Consider the following 20,817-nt stretch of genomic DNA (forward strand, 5'->3'; position numbering starts at 1 on the left):
TATTCTACCAAATTACTCTTAGCGATATTATCAGTGTATCAGTGAACCTAATATATAGGTTTGTACCGGCCGATATGAGCGTTTTTATCGTTCAATATTTGTATCGCCGATATTTTAGGTATCGTATAGGTTTTCCTCGATATATGATAAAAACCTATAATATCGGCCAATACGACCGATATTGACTACATTGAGCGAAACATTTTTTTCTCTTGCCTATTTCTATTCAGCCAAAATCCTATTTACTAAAATTAGGCTTAAGCCAGGGTAGAAAATTTGTCAAGCCCACCTCATATAACATTCCTGGTTCCACACTGCATTCAAACTAAGTTCTTTTTTTTCTTTTTTGAAGCATGCATTTTATTGATAGGAAATTTGGTTACAATTTGTCGTGGATATGTGGTACCCATCAAATCATGAATAAAATTTGACTAATAAAAAGCGGACTTGCCTGGTCCCATATTTTGGTTGATGAGTTTCCCAATTGACATCCATCCGTCGCATGATTGGCTAAACCATCTGCTGCTTGGTTTCCTTCCTTGTAGTTGTGTTGAATGGCAACTTGTGGGATCTGTCTGAATCTATTCTTTATTTCCTCGATCATCCCTGAGATGTGCCAAGGAGGGGGTAGCGGATGTGATGAAGCGCAAAAGGTTTTTTGAGTCAGTTTCAAAGAGAACTTTTGGCCATTGTCTTTCGGTTGCCGTTCTTGAAGCCAATAGTAAAGCCCAAGTTTCTGCGGTTGAGGCAGTCGTAATTCCTAAAGGTTGAGCTAGAGCCATTAAAGTTCGTGTGTCGGAATCTCTGCAGATGAATCCTTCTCCCGCAAAATCTGGGTGACCTCTGGCTGCCCCATTTGTGTTAATCTTAATCCAATTGATGTTTGCACTTGACCATCCTACCAATATTGTAGATATCCTTTTGTTTCTTCTTGGGTGGTTATATATCGGTGCATCTCCTGTTAGGACTGGTGGTAGGGGTGTCAATGGGTCCGGGTCCTCCTGGATATCATAGGACCCGGAACCGTACCCTATTATTTTAGCCGGTTCCGGATATTAACGGTTCCGGGTCCGGTTCCTAATTTTGTTGGTCCAGAACCGGACCCTATAAAAATAACGGATAATTACCGGATCCGGGTAGTTATGGGGTATCACGATACATTGACATAAATTCAGATTGTTCGCTCGATTAGAACGAAAAAAAAGTCTGTAGGACACTTCTGAGATATGCCTTAATGATCCAATTAAGCTCGTTAAACAAAAATTAAAACAACAGTTCCATTTCAAGACAACTAAACCTAGCTTTATCTTCCCTGTATCTAACAACGCTGCCATACACCATCATCCATTTTCAAGATCACATAAATGAAACATTACTCCCACATTCAAATCTAAAATACTTGAGATTCTCTTTTATCTTTGATAAATTTAAGATTCATATAATCATATGTAAAAACTGTTAGTTAACAAATTAACACCACCACAAAGAATCTAGCCTGACAGCTCATTGATTTGTAAGGAAATTATACACCAAAACAGATGCACCAATAATTAAGATTATGATTTGAAGCAACGTAACTTAAAAACCCAATCAATTTTTCTTAGATCCATAAAGAAATCATGTATATCAAAAGCCAATATAGAAAAGATTAGATATAATGAAGAGGATTTGCTTATGGTACGAACTTCCGCTGTTTCCAGTATCAAACAGAAAGAGATCTTTTTAGATACAAAAAGGAATTAGCTTTTGAGACATTAAAACATCATATATTCATATACATAGACGGCAAAACTATTAATTATTCTGGGATACTAGGTATCACCGGGGGTCTTACGGCCCCGGCTCAACCTCTCGTGATAGTCATCAGTTTACATACATTAAAACAGACTACATCTTAATCAACGTATTCAAATAATTTTAAAAAATAAGTAAGCAATTTAGTTACTTAGACCCCCATGATGTTCGCATGTATTTCATAAAATAAATGTTGATATGAAAAATTATTCATAGAACTCAATTCGGATGATATTGTGAGAAAATGATTTCATATTGATATTGTTCTCCCTACATATGCCGTTCCAACTCATTTTATTTTATTTTGGAATTCATAGGTTTTCTTGTGGTTGTGCCATATCCATACCATAGATTTTTTTTTCTCCCTCCTACGGCCGGCGCTCAACCTGTTCGACTATTTTTTGTTGTATGATTTAACTCATTATTAGACTTAGTTCTGGAATCCAGTTTAAAAAGAAGCATGATTATTTTACTATAATAACCTCTTGAAAAAACTGTATAGCCCCATATAATTTCAAATTATTTTGGCGATACTAATTGGAGGCTAATCAATTGGAAAGAAACAATAGTGGTTAGTCATCACTATAATTTCACTATCATTCGAGAATTAAAACTAAACACTAAAAATGACCTTGTACCTGAGCTTAATACTTTTCTCCAAATTTTAGCGTAACCGGAGAACCTTTGCAGACATTGGTACACTCTAAACTCGCGTTGATGTAAGGATCCAAATGTATACACAGATGGATACATTTGAATAGAAAATAAATAAATTAAAAAGATCCGTTTTACAAAGAGGAATACAGATTACAGCAACACGTGGATATTTATTCTTAGATGTTTGGTAGCCAAAACCATGGATATCTTCGTCATTTCCCAAATTCGTAGAATTCCTTCCTCTCTTATCTCTTCTCCGTCCAAATTTTACTAAGAAACTTTTAGCCCTAAAATTCTAAACCATCTGTAATTCTGTATACATAGACAGACAGAGAGCTCAATTTCTTTTTTGCTGAATCAAAATGTTGTTGTACATAATCTCTTCATTTACATTATCTTTCTCATTTCCATCATTTTCTTCTCAAAGTTCCCCTAACCCTAACATTTTCATCTTCGTTTTTCAAATTCGCCAAAAAAACTCAAGTAAATTAGGCTTTAAACGATACACGTGCTATGAGATCTGGATGATCCGACGCATATTGATGTGGTTCAAGCGCATTTTGAATTTCAGGCCAACGCGGATTGGCGGTCATTGTTAAGAAGATATCTGGATGATGATTAAACCGGGTAATGGCCATTGAATCTTGATAAATCTCATACATATGCCTAGGACCACCGATAAAAGTCGATGGTAATACATATGGCTTACCCAAGTCTTCGGGAGTTAGCCCGGATTCCGCCGAGGGCTTTATATGTTCATACGAATCTGCTCGCAGCTTATCCTGGTTTATCTTAAGATAATACAGACGGTTCTGTTCTGTTGATGCCCAAGCGTCCACCAGGTATTGTTGAAAAAGTTTTTTTGCTCTTAGTATGGTAGAATACTCGCTTTGGCGCTTTAATAGACGAAAACTGTGAAATTGTTTCAGAGTTAAACGTTTAGTAGTATGTTTTCCTGTTTCAGGATCCAGATGTTTCATATCAGGATGCCAACCCATCTCGCCGTATGGAAACAGTAAAACATAATGCAGGGGCAAGTATGCAGGGTGACACTCTGAAATACGTTTGAATCCATTTCTCCCCTTGCGGTGAAGTATTATATCTCTGAAGTCAGGCTTCTGAGAACCATCTCCGGGTAATATTACAGAGATTTCATCGGCCGTTGGTAGGTTATAACGCCTTTCATCTGTAGATTCCTCATAGTGCATGATGACTTTGAAACTATTGTCTGTGGAGTCAGCATTGCTCAGAAGTTCTCGTGCCTGGTAATATTTATCGCAAAAAACATTATGTTCTGAGATAATTTTCTGGACCTTTTTAAGAACTTCTTTATCCAGCTTGGGATTCCGTGTTGCAAGAACAACCAATGCCTGATCTGGGTCATAGAAATACAACTGATGATAGATTGGGTCTTTACCCTCGTCTGGTAGTAAAGTTCCGGAATTATGTCGAAGTTCACCATGAATTGCAAAGCCTTTTGGGCCCTTCCCCTTCAGGACCCTCCTATCCAGTTTACAACCGAGACTGGTATAGGCGTTTGAAGCGTTGTACTCCCGCATGTGATCTCTGTAAAACCTCGATTCGGCATCGTCTCCTTCAAGTAAATCCATTAGTTCTTTTGGAGGCTCCAGCAGCGCAGGGAGTATTACTTTTCCTTTGCGACAACATCTTGAAAATTTTGGATTCTTCTTGGATGAGTCGGTTGTCCACTCATCAATCCAATGCAGTGCTCCACATGAAGAACATTCTATATCCATTTCACCAAGGTAATGACGAACAGACATACGAAAATTAGTTTTTTGGTGTTCAATTCTGTCTATACCATCTTCCTCCTCGTCCGAAAGACCACAGAATTCATCGGAACCATCTGATGTAAAATCTTCATTAGCAACTGACCTGTACAACCAACAAATTTAGACATAGTTAGTGGTAGTTAATAATGAAGTGTATACCTGAGTATTATCAGTTGCTTAAAGTAGAGTGATTGCAAAATCATAACATGCTTGCTATATGTGTAATAGTCCTCAACTTGTTTGCACGTTTTACAAAATTTCAACCGAGAATCTTTCCTATTTCAGTACTCTATGTTTATGCTACGTTAATCCTCTTATCAGGTGATCTATTAGCTGCTGAGAAAACCGAATAACATTCAACTCTTTAAGGTAGAGTTGCTTGATTACAACATCCTATGTGCTGCCATTGTAGAATGCAGTGGAGTTTTCCACGTTGCCAGTCCAGTTCCTGCCTATCGCATAGCCAATCATGAGGTATGCAATTTGCTTACACTCAATTCTATTTAAACAGATGCTTTAACTGTTACATTCCCAGCCATTAGTAAACTTATGTCGTAGGTGTATACCAAGACCACTGTAATGGGGACACATAATCTGTTGCTGCTTTTTTTACTAATCCTGTGTTGTCTGGACATTATTTTACCAATACTGGCTGAACCACATGAATCCGCATGATTTTGAAGCTCACAGATTCCATGACATTTTTTCTAGAGATGAACAATTATGCAAAAGAGATGTTACGTTTTGATATAAGTTGATTCCGTGGGCTCCAGGGATGCGTCGTAGTCCGAAATGTTTGAACTCCCCTGTACCAGAATGCTTGAACTAACCTGTATATTGATATACAATCAATTAGATATTTCCAGCTGTATGGGCCTGTGAATAATATGTTTAGGTATTTACCGGACTATCTGAGCCATCAATATTGTGGAAGTGGTTTGTGTTGCATGTACGTCTCCGTTTGGTATGGGTAGCCTATAACATATACAATTAGTTTTGTCAGATGGCAAACAATTTGATTTTATCTAGTCTAGAAATCTTGACATGTTGTATACCTCTTTGATCGATAAATCTCTCTTACGCCGAGATTTATTTTGCGGACCTACTTGATTCTGAGTAAAATATCAAGAAAATAATGCTTTTAATTTAAAATTAATTAGTACTGTTGTACATATGATTTCTTTTGTTAATTATGTACCAATGTATGTATCCTGGCAAGAAGATTATATATTCATGAACACATCATTATAAAAATAACAAATGCATAGAATGTGCAACTTCTACCGAGTATGCATCTGTCCGTTGTTCTGGATGTCGGCTACTCTGAATAAGTTGTTCCTGCTTATTTTTCTCCCATCGTTTCAGCTGGGCCAAGGACCTTTTATTACAATGGTTAGGATCGCTTTGATTCTGTTTAGAAGACAAACAAAACAATGCAGTTAATTATGTACTAATGTATGTATCCCTGCAAGAAGACTGCACATTCATGAACACATCAAATAAAAATACCCAATGCTTTACATTGGATTGCAGAGAATGTGCAACTTCTACCAAGACGGCATATGCCTGTTGTTCTGGATTCTGGCTAGTCTGAATAAGTTGTTTTTTTTCCCATCACTTCTGTTGGCCTAACGACCTTTTATTATTCAGGTTAAGATCGTCGTGCTCTTGGGAACCTACTTACTGGGCAACGCTTTGATTCTGAATAAAAGACCATCAAACAAATTGGCTTGTGAGAAGAAAATTCTGATGCTGATGTAAATTTAAGTTAGGGTTTATAAATTAAAGTTAGGGGGTTTACCGAGTATGCGTCTCTCTGTTGTTCCTGCCTTTTTTTCTCCCATCGTTTCAGCTGGCCCAAGGACCTTTTATTACAAAGGTCAACATCAACGGCATTTATATGTTGTTCTGCATCTGTATGTTGTTCTGGATTCTGGCTACTCTGAATAAGTTGTTCCTGTTTTTTTTTCCCCATCGTTTCCGTTGGCTAAGGATGCTTTACTACTAACGTTGAGATAAGCACCTTTTGGTGACATACTTGCTGCAGGAACTGATTTAAAACAGAAATCTTCACTCCGCCGTGAATATATTTTATTTGTTGTAACCTAAATCAAGAATTGATAGAACTGTTTTTATTGTAAAACTGGGAGGTGCTTCGTATAAATCAATAACTGATAGAATTGTTTTTATGGTAAAATTGTGAGGTGATATATATGGTAAATCTCGTTTTGTGGGAAGTCTTGTTTAGTTTTTTTTTCTCCCTTCGTTTTAAATAAGTGTGGCCCCCTCTCATTCCCAGTCGTCCAAGTCAAACGAAATCAGGACGATAATGATCGTAAAATAACCCTTTTCGGCCAATCCTGTCCGCTCTTTGACTCTTTGATCAAGGAGTCAATTACCACGTCTTTTTGTAACTACGATATATTTTCGAGTCCTGTTATTAGGAGAGAAAGAATCGATACGAGGAGGGAAAGATTATGGGGAGGGAAATAGAAATTATGAGCACCGCTGAATTGGGGGCCTGAAAAATAATTGGGGGCCTCGCCAAATTTATACCCACTCCATTTATTTTAGGGGGTTCCAATATGTAAGGAAAATACTATTTTGTCCTTACCTAATAATAAAACTTAAAATTTTATTCAACCTTAACCCTAAGCCTCCATTTCATTTCCATCTTTTAATCTCCCGCCCTCTCCCTCTCTCAACTATCTTCTCTTCCATTAACGATACAAAAAAGAAAAAAATCAGTTATAATTAAAGGGTCGTCAACCCGAAAATCCTAAAGCCTAATGATTTTTCATATGCATGTAGAGACTATGAAAAATCGTTAGGGTATATGAGGAGGGAGATAACGACCCTAATTCTGCTTTTTCATTTTTTTTTGCTCTAGTTTAGAGTCGTTACCATGATATAGAAACATATGACGATTCTTTACGAACTATCCCCTTTTAAAAGTTAACGACTCTATGCGAAAAACAAACACCCTCTCTGCCCTAAAAATTAAAAGGGTCGTCGACTTAAGTTTTTGAGAGTCGTCATTTGTCTTAGATAGTCGTCATTGTGGAAGCTAATGATCCCTTTGTCTTAGAGGGTCGTCATTTATCTTGTAGAAAAATACAGAGATTAGAAGCTAAGTTCAAGAGTAACTTTAACAATAGCATATACGTGTACGATTAATGTGCATCCAAATAACCTTAAAGAACTATGATGATTTTGCTTACTTACCTTTGTAGTCGTCAACTTAAGTTTTCCTCCATGGCACTATAAACAAAGAAAGGCATAGAGTCGTCAATTTAAGTCATGCTTTCCCCCACGACACTATAAACAGATAAAGTTTATCATAGAGTCGTCAATTTAAGTATTAGAGAGTCGTCGATCACAACTAGAGGGTCGTTACCAATTATCATAGGGTCGTCATTTGGAATTTGAGGGTCGTTTACGTGTAAAAGATTTGGTGACGACCCTTGTTAGAGTCGTCAGAGTTTATCATATTATCATGACGATTTTTCATAACCTTAAAAAATTGCAGGTCGTCATTTGGAATTTGAGGATCGTTTACGTGTTAAATTTTTGGATGACGATCCTTGTTAGAGTCGTCAGGGATTATCGTATTACCATGACGATTTTTCATAACCCTCATTTTGAGATGACAACATCTCTTCATAAACCCTTTTTATTTACAAATTTTAATTCTAAAATCTGATTTTAATCTAACCACACTAATTAATTTAACTAACTATTAACACTAATCATTTAGAGGCAGTTTAGCCATTAAAAAAGAATTAGGACAAGGGGTAACCATCAATCACTATTTCATGACTTTTTTGTCCTGTAGCTAGGGGCCCCAAATTATTTTCCAGGACCCCAATTAACCGGTGATTATGAGGAGGGATTGACTTCTTTATAAAATAATGAAATGTCCATAATACCCTTGACATTACTTGCGATTCACTAACCAAACAAGTCCCAACTAGGGAATAAAAAGTCTTACAAATACTTCGTCTCCCAAACGGCAAATCTTGCGATACGGAAAAAAAAAACCCTGCAACTGTAATAAAAGATAACTGGGTGAGGATAGAAATCATAGCATTTCTTCAAATGCATAGCAGATAACAAACCATAACGGGAAATATAATAGATTTATAAAAAAAAGAGGTTTGCTGCCATCAGAAACCATATACCAAATGGAGTCACTCACTCATTTCAGTACACGCATGTACAACATGGAATCAGATCTAATCTTAACTAGCTCCAGTCACGTTCATGTCCTCTTAGGATTTCATGCTTGCCTAAGCAGGTAGATCATTGCACACGGTCTTAATGTTTCTGAAACAATTACTTATGATCCTACTCCAAAAGTACAGACCTGCTCCAAAAGTACAGAAAGACTATAGTAATACTGCTCTTATGGCAGGAGACTATAGTAAAAATGCAACTACCAGAAGTGAGCATAGCATCAAATCCATCTAAAACTGCAACCCTTATTCTCTGCAACTAAAAAATGGGAAACATTATGTGGCAATCAAAAAAGTGCTTATAAGTGCATTTGCACCTTATTGAATGTTTCGTATGATTAAGATTAAAAACAAAACAAAACTGCGACTATCATAAATTACTACAATGAGTCAGACAACTTCGAAGACCGTTAATTAAACTTGCTACTACTTTATTAAAGGAAAACAGAGTTGAACAAAGTGGGATATATTCCATACTACTACTACCCATATAAGAGTTGATACCCATATATTCCACTGTGTGATGCCGTTCTTGAGACAACACCATGAATTGTTGCATTACATTCCTTCCTTGACAAGCGATAAGGTTAAGCTTTGCCCTAGCATTGTAAATTGTTCTCATTGTCGAATGATTATTCGGAAATTTTTCTTCCAGTAATGTGAGAATACCACGAGGGTTAACACCTGCTTTAGTTAAATCTTCAACAAGCATCATTCTTCTTCATTCAATCTACCTGGGTATGAGTGCCCCGTAAGTGCATTTGGCAAAGAGTGATTATGAAAACCGCATTTCACCCGAACAACCCATTTTCCATCCTTGTTAGAGCTACTGTTTATCTTAAATGGACAATTACATTTAATGGTGCCAGTATTTCTTTTCCTCTTTGTTGTGGTCTTGGGCATATATGTTTTGCTTCTATGAGTGCAGAACTTGCGGCTTCTTTCGCATTGCATAACCATGTTTTGAATTTTGGAAGACGATTTTACTATCACACAATTGAGAGTTAACCCTATTTCCATAATCCACATAGCAGCTTCCATTTTCGAATCAAATACCTATGCAAATAAAAAATACTCCCTTCGTTACTTTTTAATAGGTCATTTTCTTTTTTTGAGAAATTAAGGAAATTAAGAGAACTAATTATTGAAAGTGGTACTCTAGACACTTGTCGATAAAAGAAGTGAAGTGAAATGGTCCCCAAAGAAATAAGTGAAATGGTCCACATAACACTTGTCATCAAAAGAAGTTAAAAGAAAAGTGGTCCCAGAAAATTAAAGTAACATTTGACTTTCCCACTTAGGAAACTGACCTATTTTTTTGAAATATTTATTTATAGAAACTGGCCTATTAAAAAGTAACGGAGGGAGTAACAAATTTAGAATAGTTAAACTTCAACTACACTCAGCCGATTTAAAGACCGAGAATTCATACCTCTTCGGTTCGGAAATTCATGTGTCGATGGTACCGACTGATCATCCTCCCTATATTCAAGATTTCTGTATAAAAAGAGAGAGTAAAATCTCAATACCAGTACGTAAGATAGATTACAGAAACATATAAGATTATCGTCTGTACAAAAAATAGTAAAAACTGGAAAGATTCTTACTGATCGAGAACGACGTCAACAAACATGTTTTGTGTTTGATAGGATCCAGCACCAAACTAGGTGTCTCAACAGTGTTCTAATGAGTTTTGATAAAATCTTAGGGTTTTGTTTTTGGACGTTGAGACAAACAAGAATACGATGCATTTTTAGAAAACAAGGATTAACAACAGTCAGGTTATCGCGGGTAGGTTGGGTATTTTGAGAATGTTTACTTATTTTCGTTGTATTTGATTCTGACCGAACATTGACTAGAATTTGGCGAAAATCCTTCCCTCCCCGTATCGATTCTTTCCCTCCTAATAACAGGACTCGTATTTTCCAAGGTTTTACACATTCGGGTACCCGAGAACCGCGGGTACCCGTTGGGTATACCCGATAAGGACCCAGTATTAATCAGGTCTACCCAACGAGTATTAAATGGATACTGTATGAAGACCCGGAACCGGACCCGAATGAGCCGGGTTCGGTTCGGTTCCGGTAAATGGGTACTCATTGATAGCCTTAACTGGTGGTAAGGAATCTAGTTTCCATGTTTACAAATTAGTGAGTTATTTTGATTCCAAGTAATTTCTTTCCGCTGAGAATAGTTTTTTACTTTGGTCCTCATTTCCTTAGAACACTCTGGTAATACAGTTCTTTTTTTTTTCTTCTAAAAGCCTTCGGAATAATAACTTTGTGCTTTCCAAAGAAAGATACTCATAAATTTAGCTACTCAATTTGGAAAAGAATTGATTACGGTTAGAGTTTAGGAAACGTAGCCTTTGTTTCCTATTGAAACTGTATTTTTCTGTTTATAGTTTGGGTCATATTAGTTATGTCTTGTATGACAAGTCTATTGTAAGTGTATGTTTTCCTGTGTGTCACGTCATGTAAACAGATATATATATATATACACAGTTGCACTTTGGTTTTCTCTATTGAGAAACCTATTAAAACCTAAACTCTGTCTTGGTATCAGACAGGTCGTTTCCTTCTTCCGACCTGTTTTAGGGCTCCTGTTAGTTCTTCTCTTTTCCTTTTTTTTTTCTTTTACCATGGCTACAGGCTCGTCTCAATCATCTACTGAATCTTCTTCCACAACTTCTTCTTATGGTCTTACTCTGCGACCCTCTTCTTCTTTGCAACTAAATTTTCAAGCCTACACGGATGCTGATTGGGCTGGTGATCCAACTGATAGACGTTCCACTAGTGGTTATTGTGTCTACTTAGGATCGAATCTCATTTCTTGGAGTGCTAGAAAACACAAAACAGTCTCTAAATCGAGTATCGAGGCTGAGTATCGAGGGCTTGCCATTGCCACTGCTGAGCTCATGTGGATTGAGTCTTTACTTAAAGAACTGCAAGTTCCGTTTTGCACTCCTCCTTGTTTGTGGTGTGATAATCTTGGTGCTACCTCTCTTACTATGAATCCTATTTTCCATGGTCGCACTAAACATATTGAAATCGATTATCATTTTGTTCGTGAAAGGGTTCAACGTGGTCAACTCGTTGTTCGTTTTGTTTGCTCTAAGGATCAGATTGCTGACGTATTTACTAAACGTCTTTCAAGAGATCGTTTTTCTTTTCTACGCTATAAGCTTACTGTTTCTAACCACCAGCTTAGATCGAGGGAGGGTGTTAGAGTTTAGGAAACGTAGCCTTTATTTCCTATTGAAACTGTATTTTTCTGTTTATAGTTTGGGTCATATTAGTTATGTCTTGTATGACAAGTATATTGTAAGTGTATGTTTTCCTGTGTGTCACGTCATGTAAACAGATATATATATATATATATACACAGTTGCACTTTGGTTTTCTCTATTGAGAAACCTATTAAAACCTAAACTCTGTCTATTACACTGGCTTAAAATCATCAAAAACTTTAGCGAAATTCAAAAATAGTTGCAAAATCTGTTGCACGGTCATCTAGTCTTACTCGATAGAAGTTTCAACTTCATATTGTGGAAATCACTACTGAATGATTGTAATAATACTTACTACAGAAATATCTGCTATTATAATCACATGACCAAAAACCTGAAATCTCAAATCAGAACTGAGATTTAACGCATGGTCAGAGGCTGCTTTAATTTTAGACTCCAAAGTACAAAACTCTTTCACTGTACGTGCATAGAGAGATGTCAATTCAGGGAGAGACTTCTCCCATGCCTTTCAAAATTAAGCTACTCAAATAAGATCTTTGCTCTTCCAAATCAAGGAGATCTAATTTCCAGTCAAATTAACATAAACAAAAGACATGCGGTAACATGATTTTCAACAACAACTACGTAAATTTTATTACTATCCTCTCTTATTCTATCCTCCACAGGGACGTGAAGAGTAGACATAACAAGAACATAAAGCAAATTAATACAACGGGCAAAATATAGACCATAAAAAGAAGTAAAGAAACATATGACACTAAACTAATCAGTAAACCATCAATTCCGTACGCACATAATTACACAAATAATTGAGTTACAGCAAATTAACAAGAATCATGTTGTAGTCAAGTTTAAATCTTCTAGCTACTTTCATTTTGGTTCTCTCCAGGTCTTTAGCTCTGGGTTATTGATCAGTTAACGATGTATATCTAGACCCATTTCAGTTGCTCCAATCCCATAACCGGTTAAAATCGTCCGGCATAATCATGTCCCACTGAGTAGTATTACTAGTAGAAGCTTCTCCTAAAACTTCACGCGAAGTTGACTGATTTTGAATACAATCATCTCCAGAAGAATGATAACTAGGGGAGCTTGTTTTCTGATCATTATGGACTGCTATAGAGTGATGTTGATGACGAGTTAGTGCTATAGGTTCGCTACACGCCGGGGGTCCCAATGGCCGACGATCAAATGCTCTTAAACAACCCGATTTCACGTATATACGGCATAGACTGAATTCATGGCGTAACTATATGTACAAGTAAAATCTAAACTAGTTAGCGTTAATAGCACAAAAATTTTATGGAGAGGAATCGCATTTATCCATATTAGTGAAATGTGTACGTACCACTGGAGCACTTGGGTTGGTGATTAACATCGATGTCTGATTATGATGTTCCTGATCAGCTCCTACTACTCCGTCGCGCATAATGGCTCTGTATTCGTTCATCTTCCATATGGTTTTTCTCCCCGTAGGAGCTTTCCCTTCGTAAAACACCATTGTTTTCTTCACACCAATGACTCGATGATTATTACGATTGTGTGTAGTTGATGGTATTGACGGTGATGAATACACGTAACTAGGAGAACCAGTAGCTTTCCAGTAACCGGAAGTGGTGGTTCGGTTAGGGCGTCCACCACGCGCTTCTCTCTCCTGTCTTGGTGTAAAGAAAAACCACTGTTCTTTGTCCCTGTGACACAGCTCCCCTGATATTTCTGCATTTATACAAGCATGCATGCATCATAATTAAACGAAAGCTAATTAAAGAAGCTAGCTAGCTAATCATGCATCTTGCATGTATTTACATAATAAGCAGCAGATAGCGTACCAGGGAGTTGCCACGGATTGACGTCGTAAATCTGAACAACTGGGATTACACAATTGAAGATGGTGTCTGTACTATTGCCATGATCAAGTTTTCTATGGAGATAGAAAGTGATGAGCTCCTCCTCCGTAGGGTAGAAACGATAACCAGGTGGAAGTGCAGACACCAAATAATCCTCTGCCTCATGATCCTCCTCCTCCATTACTACTTGATTGTTATTACTCATTAAATCTCTCTTTTTCGCTCAAAATGTTTTTATTTTTATTGCTTACATAATACATCCGCAGAATAATGAGCTCCTCCTCTGTAGGGTAGTTCATTATATATATGGGAAGCTTCGTAGATATGGTTGTGGCACCGTGAGTCGTGAAGTACAGGGCACTTTATTTACTAAACCGAGTGAAAAGGTTTAAACATTATGATTGTTTGTCAGCTATGCCAATGCTACAAGTGAGTATGTTTTTCTAATGAAACTTCCACGCGGTTGTCGCAAGGAAAACTTCCAAGCTCGCAATTCCTTCCCAATCGATCCCTCGTACGCGCATACCATCATGTTAGTTTCCTTCTTTTGAACCAGTCAATCAATAGATACAGAACAGTAATTTGTTTGCTCCATATACCAACAACATAGGCTTTTGTCGCGTGATTTTGAAGGAAGAAAAGGATACAAAATGAATAAATGGTTCGTTAATGCTTCAAAAAAAAAATGGTTCGTTAAAAAATCACGGATGAATAATTGAAAAGTCATTTAAGTCTACACACAAGTCAACTAATAAGAAAAAAAAAAAGTCATTAGTAAGTCGTGTTTCTGTCTTCTGAGATAAATGAGACAACAATTGACAACCAGACACTTTCTTGCGCGTAAGAATCAGAATCTCATCTTCATTTCTAATTTGGTAATTTTGAGAGATAATCACGGATGATAAAATTACCCAAAGAAACTAAGCATATCCGAATTTCTTGTGCATAAGGCTTGCATTTACAGTTACAAGTTTGCCTGTCACACTCAATTGCAAGAAGTCTCCAACACGACTTATCTGTGTCCACATTGCATAGCTTCCAAGTTCAATCGGGGTCTTTATATTCCTCAAAAAATGTCTTCTATGTCAGCAAACACAGAAAATCCAAAATTACAGTTTTTAAGTTGCAGCAAAGTCTGAGTGATTTCACAATCATTTACATGTGCTTAATAGTGTGCAAACATTCGAAAATATCTGAGTTATGTAGGACTGGTCAAGACCACATGGACTTTCGTCTGCAATTGAGACAAAACCCAACCCTTCCAAGTCCATAAGGTATGAAGTAAACTGATCTTTGTAAAACTTGGTCAGGAATCAATCTCGTATCAGGTCTTCAAGTGATTCTTTGGTCTTGAGAATGCTGGTTTGATCGACAAGTGATGACCTATTCATAGCATGTAATATCCTTGGTAAATTCAAGGAATCCTGAAATCGAAGTTGAGAATATGAATAAACGCGTTTTCAGACGATTATACCGAGCAAATAATTTACGTCAACATCAGATGTTATACCTACCAGATCTTTGACAAAAACAATTTACCCTGTTACAATAAACAAAGTTTTAATGTTCAAAAAAAGAATAAACAAAGTTTAATTCGTTATGAAGTGTTTTTAGTTAGTAGCAAGTAAACAGACAAAATGAATTTGCTAAGTTTCAATTTCCAAATTTATATAACCAAAACAAACTAAAAAATTCACTCTCAGATTCAAGTTTACTTCAACGAAAAGTAATAGACATTTTCCTAGCTAAGTCAGGAATTCAACAGTTTTTGTCTACAAATGCTCAAAGAATTGAGTTTTTGGTTCAGTCAGCGAGTCAATGTTGCTCAAGTTTCTGGTATCATCACTGTCCGAAGAAATATTTGAGTGACTTGGGTCAAACTGCATATGCTAGCCTTGACAGATGACGGAAGAGATGGGAATCACCGCTTAAGATTTAATGTTAGTTGTGAAACATTGTTAGTAATTTAGTATGTAATGTTTTCTCAAGTGTTTAAGTACCTTAAATTGCAATAAGTAGCACAGGTAAGGAGATAATGGTTATGCAAATAAAATTGGACTAAACAACATTTATCATGTGCAAAGCAAACCTGGAACTTCTCGCTCAGCCTCAGACTGCAAACCAACTCTATGGAGTCCAATTCTCCAATGAAATGCCCTTCTGCAGTTGTTGTGACTTTTACTTTATCAACAATCTAATGTGTCTCCCCTACCTTCAAAATTGGATGGGTCTCCACTGAAGAGGAGTCGTCATTGTAAGCTTCTTTGAGTATCACTGCACAGCTCTTGTTTTCCAGTGAAAGGTAGAATATGTCATGATAGCAATCGAACGCCCTATGAAACTTCTGCAGCAAACCTAAATGTGTTCAAAGACAGATAAGATTCTTTTTCTGGCTGAGTTATCAAGAAAGAGACCTAGCAACTGATGAAGAACCCAACAGCTCGTTTCTTTGAAACATCAATGCTTGAATTCAGAAGCAAAGAGTAACTTACAGGGAGGCGCTGGGGAGTTTCTTAGTTTCTGCACCATAATGAAATGTTCAACCTCAAACCTTAGAAGGAATAAGAAGAAACCAAGTGCCATCGATTAAGATATGGTCTATTAAGATATATTGCCCAAGTATTAGTGATGAATCTTTTAGAGAGATTAGTGGTCTGAGATCTTTTGATGAGTGTATGATCTCAATAGAGTCATAGAAGGAGTCCTCCTTTCACTTCATCTTCATATCCACATAGCTGCATTTCTGTGTATTCTTGTATATTGTAAGTGAGTTGCTATCCGAACAGGAGAATCGTCCCTGCGAGACGATTTCTTTCAGTTTCTTGAGGTTGATTTGAGTGAAGAACATGGTGGGTTTGTGGCAGAATGACACATAAGCTATGGTTTTAGGAGGCTTATTTCCCTTTTGTCAAATTTTTATAAACTGTAGACAGGAGAAATTAACCTTTTGGGGAACCTAGCTTAGTCCATCCAACAAATCCAAATTGCTTGTGATCATAACATCATTAGACTTGGGCAGCAACCGATTGCCTTATGACCTTATCATTCTTGCTCGAGTAACTTCGCGCACTGGTTTGATTTTTGCACCCACTGTATTTGCAGTATATATCCAATATTTACTTCTGTCTTCTGAATGTTCACCTGCAGAGGTGAGAGCACCATCAGTATGACGACGGTACCAGCTCCAAAAGATTCAACAACCATAGAAACATCTAGTTAAAAAAAAAAACGATAACACTTACCACATCATTGAGTGCCCGAATGGGCAATACCCAGTCAGATGCATAGGAAAATATCTAAAGGATAAATGTTAAGTACAGGCACGTCAGACAAGACCTCGGAAGACAATTGGGTTGATTGTTTTCCAAGTTAGTCTTTTTCCAACTGGGAGCATCAGACCTTAAACTAGCCTCCTTTCTATACTCTTGACAATTATGAAGGGACTTCGTACAACGTTTATAGGGAAAACTCGGTTTATGATCGTATAACTGATTTCTTTGCCTAAAGGTTGTCCATCAAGAGGATGGCATTGTTATATGATTTAGGTTTGACCACCTCTTGTGATGCCCAAACAAAAATATCATGAATCAAATGCAAAATCAATATAGTATGAACCAAAACAATATATGCCCTTCTTATATAGAGTTGGTAGAGAGATAATCAAGCTAATACTTCCCATAATGACCCTGCAATATATTTCTATAAGAAGTTTTGAAGAATCGGATTGTTGTACATAGCAGCAATTCTCATGTATTTGTGTACTGGTGTGTGTAAAATCAATTTTGCATAGTTGGTAACACCTTGTCCAACCTTTATCCTTCAACTTTGTTTATCGTTATGCAGTTTCTCATTTGCTTATCTATGTGGCCATCAAATTACCTTATTTCCATGTTTCCTGCTTTGGAGTTGTTGGTGGTGGCTTGTGTATTGCATTGAAAGTCATTCACATGAGCCATAAGCATCACCTGACAGTTTGGCCGAGTTGTCTAAGGCGCCAGATTTAGGCTCTGGTCCGAAAGGGCGGGGGTTCAAATCCCACAGCTGTCATTAGTTTTAACATATTTTTTCCCCAGCAGTCGATGGAACTGTGCAAATGGGTAGTTTTAATATATTTTTTTCCCAGCAGTCGATGGACCTGTGCAAAGACCCAGTTATCAACCTGTTCCCGCACGCAACAATCCACTTAGCAGAACCACTCTGAAAATGAGAAGAGGGTAGCACTACTTACACACGGAGTGAACCGTGGGAATTAGGAGCTTGTGATTCACTTTCTGGGTTACTAGGATTGTTGTGCTCACCATCTGAATAGTGATGCTCCAGAATGCTAATGGCCAGATAAACAAGCCGTATGAACTTATGGGACTAATGTCATTATCTAAACAGATAAAACATGTCAACATCTCATTCACTTATTTGTGGAGTAACAGCTTGGAGATGCAACAATTAGCTTCTCCACAGCCTGGAGATATAACAATTACCTTCGCCTTTAAGCTGATTGTACAATAAACATAAGTAGTGGCTATCTGACTGATGAGTATTTCATGTAGGATTGGAGTATTTAAAACGAAGCCTGCGCAGACTTACTAGATAGGTTTCACAGATAGCCCAGGATGAGCAAGAGTTTCCATGACAGCATAAGGCCACACATGAGTTCTCGGTCTGGTGTCCTATAAAAATCTATCAGAACTACCAAAGCTACTGCACCCTAAAATGCAGTCTGGTCTGTCAATTATACCCAGACTCAGTCTGGTCAGTCAAATATTCCCAAAGACCCCACAACAGAGTAACAACCACAATTAGCATAACTTGTTTCTATTCAATGTTAAAAAGTTGACACAAACCCAATATTTTGCAGTCTAAACTAGCCATAGCATAAACATCAAAATTCTTCTATGTAGCATATATTCTTTCTAAAAAGAAATAAGTCAAAATTACACCAGCTAGAATATGTTTCAATGGCATATCTAATACCAAAACACTGAAAAGAAACAAGCAATAAGTAGACGACTCCAGCTTCTAGAAAAGTGAAGTTCCCTTTCCCTTCTTGTCTCCACCAATCTCAAAATGCTTGCACCTCTGCAGAAACATATGTAAATTAGTAAAGCTACTTACTAAATAACTAGGGCAACCGAAAAGACAGAAAGGTAGGTCAGGGTTTGAAGTTGAACCTTGATTGCGTGCTGGGACATGTGTTTGCAACTCTGACACTGAAGCCTTAGCACAATCTTCTTTGTGGTTTTTGCCTGGTTAAAGGGATCAGGATTTTAGGCAAACCTAGAATACTAATTTATAATATATTAACATTTCTTCCCAGATAAAGATGAAGTTTGTGCGCCGACAGATAAGATTACCTTTTTGTGGAAGACAGGCTTGGTCTGTCCTCCATAACCAGATTGTTTGCGATCATAACGCCGTTTTCCCTGGGCTGCAAGACTATCCTTACCCTTCTTGTACTGAGTAACTTTGTGCAGAGTGTGCTTCCTGCACTCCTTGTTCTTGCAGTATGTGTTCTTTGTCTTTGGCACATTCACCTATAGAGATCATACCACTATCAATACTAACACCGAGATAGAAACTATAAACATCTGGTTAAAAAAAAAACTTACTATCAGTGCAAGCAGCTCTAGTTTACTAAACTATAATGCATCACATAAATGTAGTCAAACCTAATGTTATTACCAATCAAACTACAAATGTACTCCAAACAAGAAAACAAAAACAACTTTTGCCAACAGGAAACTTTGCTCTAAATCCATAAGATATAACTAATGTTAAATCACTGAAATATTTACAATGCTCTACTAATCAAACGGAAGTCCAAACTCTGCGCAACACAATGAATACCTCCAGCAAACTCATTTTATGACTCTTATGTATATCTGCAAATGAGCTAGTACATAATTTAAAATGGAGAGATTGAACAATGATAATCCCCAACTCACCACTTCAACCCACACAGTCAGTACAGTAGATGGTAGGTATAGCAACAGTTCATTAACACAACAATTACAGAATTTTAGGTCATACAAAATGGTATCACCTACAAAAGAAGATTAGTCAAACTAGGAAGGCGCCTAAAAAGATGAGAGAAAAATCATAATGTAACTTCCCAATATTTTCAACCCTGAATACATTGCATTTGCAGTACTCACAGAGCAGTATGATTTTTCTCTAATCTAATCTGGTAATATTTTCCAAATATATCATCAGATCATAGATTACACATACAGCAAAAAGATCTAAGACTTGAAAACCATATGGAGTAAAAGTGACCATAATATGTCCCATGACAAGTCCTAACAAGTAATTGCCACTACAAAGCTTCCCAAGGCCCCAACAACTGGTAACTCCTAAAAAAGAGGAACAACAATGACAAAAAACAAAGAAAAAAACTTTTTTCACAAACTAGAATCATATTAACTTGTTATTCACATGGGAAACATTTCATTTATCCAACAAGCAGAAGGGAACCCTAAAAAAATATTGATAACAGTAGAAAGATCTTGCAACACATACACTTCAGATTCCAAGTTAAATACGTATTAAACTATTAAGCTCACCAGAACCAATCATTATATATTTCAGGAGATCTACACATCTCTGAATCTACTACCACTTTTTTAAGTTACAGCAAACACCCATGAAAAAGAGGAAACAAAAATTCGTTTATAGAAGGACTCAACCACAGAATCACGAGACATATAAGAAAATCAACTTCCAGACTCAGATTCAAATGGTTCAGAAAGTATGGAATCATGTTTTAGTGATTTAACTGCTAGATTAAGAGCTGGTGAAATGAAAAGAGTAGTTAGGGCTTTACCATGGCTGCAACTCGAGAGGTAGAGCTTTTCGTCTCTCTGAGGCGCAATCGATAGACTAGGGAAAAATTGAGGTGCTAGTTCTCTTTTCGGTTTTATATTGGGTTTGGTCAAAGACCTAGGGTTTTCAAGAGGGAGACTTTACTTGACTAATGACGAATTCACATATTTAACCCTGGTTGTTCTAGAGGTGGTCTTTTATTTCGGCCGGCTTGTAGTGCCTGAGCTTTTTGCCGGTATAGAAACAGAACGTTCAATTGGGGTCTGTTTGGAGTTTATTTTTTTGTTTGTTAGAAAAACGACTCCATCGAAAAGAAGAAATTACAACGTAGAGTTGAAGAAGTCAGAGATACTTTTCATCAATTCTCATGTATTCGTATGTGGTTCTAGACTTTATACAAAATTTAGTTTCTTATTACCAAT

At 37.0% G+C, this 20,817-nt stretch overlaps 2 protein-coding genes, 1 long non-coding RNA gene and 1 other non-coding gene across 4 annotated transcripts; 2 read left to right on the forward strand and 2 right to left on the reverse strand.

Moving 5' to 3' along the window:
- Nucleotides 1-2,708: 2,708 nt before the first annotated feature.
- LOC113308336 lies at nt 2,709-6,216 on the forward strand. The gene is made up of 4 exons (XR_003339682.1): nt 2,709-3,293; nt 3,416-4,217; nt 4,566-4,718; nt 5,895-6,216. It is a non-coding gene; the product is annotated as an uncharacterized LOC113308336 (long non-coding RNA).
- Nucleotides 6,217-12,469: 6,253 nt separating this feature from the next.
- Nucleotides 12,470-13,824, reverse strand: LOC113314219 (NAC domain-containing protein 90-like). Its single transcript, XM_026562996.1, has 3 exons — nt 13,559-13,824; nt 13,078-13,445; nt 12,470-12,978 (listed from the first exon to the last, which is right to left on the reverse strand). The coding sequence occupies exons 1-3, from the start codon at nt 13,779-13,781 to the stop codon at nt 12,670-12,672; spliced, it is 900 nt and encodes a 299-aa protein (XP_026418781.1). The 5' UTR covers nt 13,782-13,824; the 3' UTR covers nt 12,470-12,669.
- A 3,719-nt stretch (nt 13,825-17,543) lies between these two features.
- Nucleotides 17,544-17,623, forward strand: TRNAL-UAG. The gene has a single exon. It is a non-coding gene; the product is annotated as a tRNA-Leu (tRNA).
- A 749-nt stretch (nt 17,624-18,372) lies between these two features.
- Nucleotides 18,373-20,524, reverse strand: LOC113308477 (60S ribosomal protein L36a). Its single transcript, XM_026556945.1, has 4 exons — nt 20,397-20,524; nt 18,928-19,107; nt 18,745-18,819; nt 18,373-18,652 (listed from the first exon to the last, which is right to left on the reverse strand). The coding sequence occupies exons 1-4, from the start codon at nt 20,397-20,399 to the stop codon at nt 18,593-18,595; spliced, it is 318 nt and encodes a 105-aa protein (XP_026412730.1). The 5' UTR covers nt 20,400-20,524; the 3' UTR covers nt 18,373-18,592.
- Nucleotides 20,525-20,817: the final 293 nt, after the last annotated feature.

This window comes from Papaver somniferum, chromosome 9 (assembly GCF_003573695.1).
Source record: "Papaver somniferum cultivar HN1 chromosome 9, ASM357369v1, whole genome shotgun sequence".
NCBI lineage: Eukaryota > Viridiplantae > Streptophyta > Magnoliopsida > Ranunculales > Papaveraceae > Papaver > Papaver somniferum.